We start from the raw sequence: 8,529 nt of genomic DNA, 5'->3' as shown, positions 1-8,529 counted from the left end.
AAGAACGCGCGCCCGGAACAGAACAGACGGATAGTCGGGCCCGCAAGTACGGCGGGCGGTGTAGATCGAAACCGAAAGGGCCCGTGAACTCGGTCCCTTGTCGTAGTCGGTGGTCGATGGTTCGAATCGGGTCGTGTCGGGCCCGATGAGTCGATAGCGTCTCCTCGCACGGAGTAAGGTAGTTCTTCAGACGATCTAAGCGATAGGGTACAGGGTACACTATCGCTCCTTATATACGCGGGCCCGCAAAGGGGGTGATCGGACACCCTGGCCTCTCCTCCTCCTCCTCGCTCCCGTTCCTGGCCGCAGAGGGGACGATCGCACATCCCTTGCGGGCCAGGCGCTACTCCTGACCTCCTAGCACTCCTCCCCAGTCCCCTGGTGTCGAAGTTGGGCTTGGCGACGGCTCGACGCGTCGTTCTCGGTCACGTGCTTCCCACGTGTGCGTTCCTCCTACTGGGGCGCATGTTCCCCGTCGTCACGTGCTGCGTGTTACGGGCCCGCAATGGCCCGACACCAGCGCCGGAGTGGACGGGCCGGGTCTTATCCGTGACAGTCGGTGCTTTTGCGCGAGAGGAGCCTCAAATACTCAATGATTGACACTCATATGTATGCCAAAGTTAGTGAGGCTGATTGGCGGCGCTGATCATCCCAGACGGGTCACGGCATCAAAAGATATGCCCATCGACGGTGCAAATCAAGCGCACTGTGTGCCAGAGCTGAGGTACTCATATTGGCCCTCATCGACGGCATCATCCTTAGGCATTGCTCTGAATTTTGTTATCATAACGTCGACAACTGACACATTCAAGACACATTTTCGACTTTTTTGGCAAGTTGTTCCAGTTCAACAAACTTCCTATTTCGTAGCGGCGACAGTCAGCACACCATCAGGCTAACAGGTACAATGTCGAACCTCATGACCAAACGGCAGTTTGGAAACCTTTCTCGGACATTTTGGGTTTGTTCCAGACATCCTGGATCCACCAAGATGCGGCACGCAGCGTCGCAGCCGCACGCTCAAGATTGAAAAACCAGGAAGTATCGCTATTGGACGAATCAGAACGATATGAATCGAATTCAAGACCATATATATAACCCTATCTAGGCCCACAGTATCATGAATAGTAGAGTAAATTCATCACAACACTATCGTGAAGCCCAACAACGATAGCACGGCCCCGACCAGGACACGGTCGCATCTCGGAATAGGAACGGACGGATTGACGCCGTTGGCACTAGGACCATTGTTGTCCCCGAGCGCGGTTGGAAGCAGGGAGGTCGCCGCAGGTGAAACTGGGCCGGTGAAGTTGTCTAGTCCTGAGGTCGGCGCCGTAACGGTCGTGCTGGAGTTCGAGCGATTTGCGTTCGGGTCGGAGATCGTTTCTGCTAGGCAAGCAAGCTTCAGTAGGCAAACAACCAAGAGCTGCCGTAGACGCACCTGGCTTGGTTGGCGCCACCGAAGACGTGCCTCCCTCTGTCTGATTCCTCGTTAGTCTCGCTGGGTGGATCAGGGTCAGGTGGATTTACTTTCTGCTGCGTGGTTGTTTTTACTTGCGCATCGGGAGGGAAGACATATCCTGCGATGAACTCGTATGTGTACCCTTGACTGACGGCACTGTCCCTTTCCGCCGGGTCGACCGTATAGAAGTGGTCGGTGACGGTGCCGCCGATGTACAGTCGATGCAGGGGGACGGAGCCACATTGTGCAGTTGGGTAGACATACAACGGCGTGACCGTGTCCTCGTAGACGTAGCTCTGTGTCAAGGTGCGTGCCGCCTCTACCGTATCGGCGGTGTACAGATGGTCACCTGCAGTCGAAAATTCAAGTTAGTCCCCTTGAATAACTTCAGAAACGGCCACACACCAACGCCGGCACTCCACAACCTTCGCAGCCTGACGCTCCCAGCCACCTGCGTCGTAAACACCAGCGCACGGATCCCTTCTTGCACATATCCGTTGTTCGCCACCTCAGGCTACCCCTACCTGGTACCTCTTAGGCTTAATCGAACCCACGGAACCCTGGGCCTAAGAGGTACCAAATCCATGGTATCACCCATGGGGGTGGTACTATCCACAAATTGTGGATGGTACCATGGGTGTCACACAACCCATGACCATGGTTCCATCCATACAGCCTTGGGTGCATCCATGGCTGTGTGGATGGTACCATGGTGCTTTGCCTGATTTGGATGGTGGGGTGAATGCCTTGTAGCTCGCTCAAATCTGGCTCAAAAAATAAGCGCTTTGGTGCAGCCGGTAGGTCTCCCCCCGGGCTCTTTGATCCAATCACCTAGTGACGGGAAAGTCACTGGTTTGGCTGGAAGGTGCTTCTGGCATATTTTAGGAAAAATACCCTTGCAATGCTATTGCCTTGGCTTTTGGGTTGTCTGATTTGCACTAGAAAAATGAGATATTTTCGCTCTTCAAGACAGGCCAAGTCCCATGAGATTTGCTTGGCAGACTATGGAGTTTTGAATATTTTTTGATTTTTCTGGCTTTTGATTAGTTGGCAGTTCGGGCATCATAAATGGGTAGTAGGCAGGCTAGAGTACATGGAAAGTGATGTACAGTATGTCTAGAGTATGTACTACATGCTCCCACCCAGTTGGCCATGCCCCCACTCCTTGGCCTTTGCAGGGTATTGGGCGCTGGGGGAGCCGATCGGCCATCACTGATGGCATCAATCCGACCGGCATGTTTGATTTGGATGCATCCATGGTGCCAGGCAGATGGGGCCATGGATGCATCCATGGCTGGGCTTGATACCATGCATGGATGCATCCATAGGTAGTTTTGAAATTATCTGTGGTACCATCCATCTCACATGGATGGTACCACAGTCCTCACATGGATGGTACCACAGTCATGTTAATACCATAATGGATGCAACCACAGTCATATGTGGATGCAGCCACGGGCAACTTGGATCAAACTGTGGGTACATCCATATGGACATGGTTGCATCCACATATGGATGGTACCATAGCACATGGTTGCATCCACACTTCCTGTATGGATACATCCATACATTAGTGGTACTATCCAAGGCCCATATGGTCCTCTATGTCCCTGGTAATACTAAGTAACCTTGGTATGATCCGATATAATCAAGTTCTGTCAAAGGACATCAGTTAATATAGTAGTTATGGCATGACAAAACAAATATACTATGCAAACATACTATATATGCAAGAAAATTAGAGTTTTCATAAGGGATTATTTCAAGATGACAAAATGTCACCAGGTCCTGCTATTACATCAAAGCTGGCTATTCCAAGTACTTGGATAACTTTTTCAGTGACCTTGAGTAGTAGCTTTATTGTTATACCAGTACTAATGAGGTGTCATCTCACTAATTGGAGAACTCATAACCACAAGTACCTTAATAACAGTATTTCTATCTTTTGACAATGGAATGTCTGTAAGGCAACCCTGGAGGCCCGAAATCAGGGTCCTAGCAGGGGAGGATCCAGTGGCAGGCAAATACACAGGAAGCTGACCTAGCAGGAAGGATCCAAAGAGAAGAAACCCTAAGGGTCCGCCTGCTAGGTAGCTGAACTATATACTATGCTCTTGATACACCAAGTGTGATCATTGCTCCAAGCAGTATGCCTGTGCCATGTCGCAGGCCAGGTCCTAGGGGAATCTCTATGGCAGGGCAGCGATGTGCCTGATGGAGGTGGTGATATGCTCACTAGAGTCAGAATCAGACTCGGAATTGGCGGGCCAAGGGGGAGGTTCCTCTGATAATGTCATTATTATTCATACTGGGATTTCCACCCAAAAATGGGTGCTTAAGTAGGATTGATTCGCAATAAATGGTGGACAAAAAAGATATATATTTCAAATGACTTGGAAAAATAGCAATAAAACTCTACGAAAGTAGACTTGATTTTTTAAGAAATTGGGGAATACTTATATTAAGTTATCATATTGGACTCAACTTAAAGCTGATATCAGCTAACAATTTTTAAATGGGCTAAGGAATCTCTTATAGTACTATTATCAGTGTTATCCTATCAGAAAATGAAGAGTTCACCATGTCATGGCTTTTGTAAGTTTTAGCAGTCTGAGTAGATATTAACTATTTGGGTATTCTCTATCTGGTAGCCAGTGGTGTTCTTGTCCTTATAGTAGAGCTCAATCCCAGGTGGTGAGGTCATTAATCTATAGGGCTATGGTACATTCCACATTCATAGTTCTCAGATATTTGTACAATACTGTCCCCTTTAGTATTCAAGCATGCTTGGCAGTGACTAAATTGAGATAATAGTGACAAATGATATAGCTGAATGGGATAAATGATGGCAAGCTGGTATACCCCTTAAATGATGATCTCTTTCCCAGTATCATCCATCAGGGCTAGCTGAAGATGCATGCTTATCTTTCAGTAACTAATTTTCTCAGTTGAAAAATGCACATGCTAAAGCTTTACACCATTGTCATGAGCTGGATTCCAGCTCTCTACACAAATGGACCCAGCTTGTCACCAGCTTTGGCCAGCTATTGAGTGATATTGAGAGAAGTGGAGGGGTAGTGGGGAAGGAAGGGGAGAGAGAACTGGAGAAAGGGAGTGAAGAAGGGAGTGAAGAAGGGAGGGGCAGGGAAGAGGGAAGAGGGAAGAGGGAAGTATCAATCATCTCATTGACATCCAGCGCGGAATTTTCCAGGAGGTCCTTAGGCCTCTGGATTGTGCATCTGGCATTCCCATGGCCAACAGCTACTGCCAGGTGTTATGTGAGTCAGTGCCAGCTGGAAACAACAGCTGAACATCAGCTACATGCCAATTGGTGGTGTACTTAGTTTCATATATGCTGCATATCTGACATTACCTACTGATTGATAAATTATTATAGAATTTACTCTTCTCCACATATTGAAAGCCTTCTGAGATGTAAGGTTACTTACTTAGTATTACCAGGGACATAGAGGACCATATGGGCCTTGGATAGTACCACTAATGTATGGATGTATCCATACAGGAAGTGTGGATGCAACCATGTGCTATGGTACCATCCATATGTGGATGCAACCATGTCCATATGGATGTACCCACAGTTTGATCCAAGTTGCCCGTGGCTGCATCCACATATGACTGTGGTTGCATCCATTATGGTATTAACATGACTGTGGTACCATCCATGTGAGGACTGTGGTACCATCCATGTGAGATGGATGGTACCACAGATAATTTCAAAACTACCTATGGATGCATCCATGCATGGTATCAAGCCCAGCCATGGATGCATCCATGGCCCCATCTGCCTGGCACCATGGATGCATCCAAATCAAACATGCCGGTCGGATTGATGCCATCAGTGATGGCCGATCGGCTCCCCCAGCGCCCAATACCCTGCAAAGGCCAAGGAGTGGGGGCATGGCCAACTGGGTGGGAGCATGTAGTACATACTCTAGACATACTGTACATCACTTTCCATGTACTCTAGCCTGCCTACTACCCATTTATGATGCCCGAACTGCCAACTAATCAAAAGCCAGAAAAATCAAAAAATATTCAAAACTCCATAGTCTGCCAAGCAAATCTCATGGGACTTGGCCTGTCTTGAAGAGCGAAAATATCTCATTTTTCTAGTGCAAATCAGACAACCCAAAAGCCAAGGCAATAGCATTGCAAGGGTATTTTTCCTAAAATATGCCAGAAGCACCTTCCAGCCAAACCAGTGACTTTCCCGTCACTAGGTGATTGGATCAAAGAGCCCGGGGGGAGACCTACCGGCTGCACCAAAGCGCTTATTTTTTGAGCCAGATTTGAGCGAGCTACAAGGCATTCACCCCACCATCCAAATCAGGCAAAGCACCATGGTACCATCCACACAGCCATGGATGCACCCAAGGCTGTATGGATGGAACCATGGTCATGGGTTGTGTGACACCCATGGTACCATCCACAATTTGTGGATAGTACCACCCCCATGGGTGATACCATGGATTTGGTACCTCTTAGGCCCAGGGTTCCGTGGGTTCGATTAAGCCTAAGAGGTACCAGGTAGGGGTAGCCTGAGGTGTGTTCGCGTCGTACTCCGAGAGGTCAGCCTTAAAAACATCTCAGCGTCAATAACACAGGACTGCTCTGCAAACGAACGGTGTAGAAGTGGTCAAAACCTGCTCGGAACTTGCGGTAGAGAGGCTTTGCATCCGACGGGCCAGAGCAAGCCCGAACCTAAAAAGCTTGAAGTTGACGAAAATGACCAAAGGTGAAGGTCAAGTTAAAGACTTGCCTGCAGCACAACAAATAAGACGCCGAAGAGGAATGTCAAAGAGGGATGCATAAGGAGCCAAAGACAACCTGCTGGGGAGGCACTACTAGTGCACTTCGTGAATGGCGCCCATGTTTCGCTTAGTCCCGGCGTTGTTCCGGCGAAGGATTCGCTGCTGACATAATTCAGCATTTGTCATCAAAAATCGTCTCAATGCTAAAACTTTGCGGAATATGATACATTGGACTGCTGCTCTACAATTACATACCTACAAATACATTAATGAGAATGCTTATACTTATTATCATCATCGAAAGTAACCAGGTCAGATCTGGGATACCAACCTCCCCATCGCCTCCCTGTCCGCGTCTTCCTGCACATCGATCCCAGCATGGACATCCTCCCCGACAGCTTCTGACACCACCAAGTCCCCGCGGGGTCGGAGCTGTCTCGCCCGCAGCTCGCTATCCTGCAGCTCGACAACACCCTCTTCCTTAGACTCCTTTCTCTCGTTCCTCCTCTCTTCTGGCGTAGACATGCTTGTTGTCGCGCTAGGACTGGCAAAAGCAGACGCCGTCATCGAATCCTGGCCATAATCCAAATCGACAATCGTCGAGAGGTATCCCGTATCGTGTCGTGAGCGGTGTCTCCGTGGCCACCATATACGTGTCGTCCTTCGTTGTCCGTCATTTCTCGTGGTGGTAGTCGTGTTCGGGGAGGGGCTTTCGGGGTCGTCGCTGCTCGTGAGAGAGTCATAATATAGCGCAGACATGGCGCGGATGAATGCCTGATGAACGCTGATTAGCACCAAGGCAAAGTAGAAAAAGTAAGGCCAACGAACGGGGTCGGTGGCGGCCAGGATGCCGTAGATGAGGGGACGAGAGGAGTAGATAGCGAGGTCGACAAGATTTACCCGCCAGTTCTATGGAGTTTAAGGGTCTGGAAAAAAGAGGAAAAGAGAGAGCTCACCACTTCAGTGCGCTGTGGGTCACTAGCAAGATGCCAATCGATGACCGAGGTAGAGATATTAAGCAGACACGATGAGAGAGGGTATAGGCCTAGACGCATGATTGTCATTGTTTTCGAAGACCAAAATTTAAAAACGCACCAATACGAAGGACAATGCTTCGAAACACCCTAATGGCAGACCTCGTCCTCTGTCTTTCCCTCTCCGTCATTTGCGCATGGGTAGATGTGTCGGGCTTGCTTTCGTTATGAGTATCGAGGTTTAGCTCGAGAGTCGGAAAAGTGGAAGTGGGATGTAATGACATAGGCATTATTTCAGGACCCCGGATACGATGGCGAAAGGACCTGGTCTCCAGCTAAAACTGCTGTCAGGGGCAGGGGCGCTTGAAAGGGTTGCACAAACCGACCTCGTAGCCCACCAAGTACACCAATATCACCACAAAGCTGATGACCTCGCCCGTCGAAGTAAGGAGTAGCGGCACCGTTTGTGTGCCAAGCATCCAGCGAAAGAGCTGCGGGCCCGGGGCATCGACATACCAGCATGTGAAGTTCGCCGGGTTCAGTCTACGGTAGCTTTAGTCAGTCTTTTGGCGAGGAAAAACAGAGCAATCAGAGACGCACCCAAAGCGGCCAGCGGCAAACGGCGTGACATTGCAAGCGAGGCAGACGGTGGTTACGCCGAGCACGTAGAATTTCTCCATCCGCTGGCCATTTACTTTGGCTGCGAGGACAAGGCTGTAAACAGCGGGAAAGTCAGACGTTGACGTGATGAAAGCAGGGGTTAGAGTGGACGAACGGGAGGTTGATGGCCACGCAGAAGAACATCCCCGCCGAGTACATTAGGCTACCCTGGACAGATGTGGTCAAAAATGCAGGGATACCAGCACACAACGACATACATTCGCAAAGAAAGCCTGGAACTGACAGGCAAGGCCGGGTTTTGTGTTTATCGTGGAGATGGGAAAGGATATGCAAAAGACAAGACTGGGGTTGGCTGGTGAGATTAGGTGGGAGAGTAAGGGAACAAGGGACATACTGCGCGACGAGAGCGTAGACAAGGAGCCGGAAGCTGACACGGTCGAGATGTCTGCGAGATATGGGTTGCAAGGCAGCACAGGCATAGAGGATGAGGAGAATAGTCGTCAACACTCCGCCTGGGATGATCAGGCCTAGGAGAACCCTCCGGCTGGACAGCGCACATTAGCACACAACGAACGAGAGATCTGCGTCAAGGAACTAACAAGAGGACTGCGTCTGCCGGTGTTGACTGGTGAAGCCGTGGGCCAGACCAAGCAGAGGAAGGCCCCGACATTGGGGAGGTGGTGGAGGGAAAGGAAGCGCA

The 8,529-nt window shown here is 49.7% G+C and overlaps 2 protein-coding genes across 2 annotated transcripts; both read right to left on the bottom strand.

Moving 5' to 3' along the window:
* Positions 1-1,141: 1,141 nt before the first annotated feature.
* Positions 1,142-2,060, bottom strand: MIND_01270300 (uncharacterized protein; the record flags this gene model as incomplete). The annotated part of the gene is made up of 5 exons (XM_037369181.1): positions 1,142-1,389; positions 1,442-1,481; positions 1,531-1,811; positions 1,868-1,976; positions 2,040-2,060. The coding sequence occupies 5 exons, from the start codon at positions 2,058-2,060 to the stop codon at positions 1,142-1,144; spliced, it is 699 nt and encodes a 232-aa protein (XP_037214387.1).
* Positions 2,061-6,546: 4,486 nt separating this feature from the next.
* On the bottom strand, positions 6,547-8,499 carry MIND_01270200 (uncharacterized protein; the record flags this gene model as incomplete). Its single annotated transcript, XM_037369180.1, has 10 exons — positions 6,547-7,008; positions 7,063-7,143; positions 7,191-7,279; positions 7,330-7,543; positions 7,595-7,751; positions 7,809-7,922; positions 7,984-8,036; positions 8,087-8,171; positions 8,224-8,373; positions 8,429-8,499. 10 exons carry the CDS (start codon positions 8,497-8,499, stop codon positions 6,547-6,549), a joined length of 1,476 nt encoding a protein of 491 aa, XP_037214386.1.
* Positions 8,500-8,529: the final 30 nt, after the last annotated feature.

This window comes from Mycena indigotica, assembly GCF_014461135.1.
Source record: "Mycena indigotica strain 171206Taipei chromosome Unknown Mind.scaff0013, whole genome shotgun sequence".
Classification (NCBI taxonomy): Eukaryota; Fungi; Basidiomycota; class Agaricomycetes; order Agaricales; family Mycenaceae; genus Mycena; species Mycena indigotica.
Note: the sequence above shows the minus strand (reverse complement) of the source record. Positions and strands in the feature narration are given on the sequence as shown.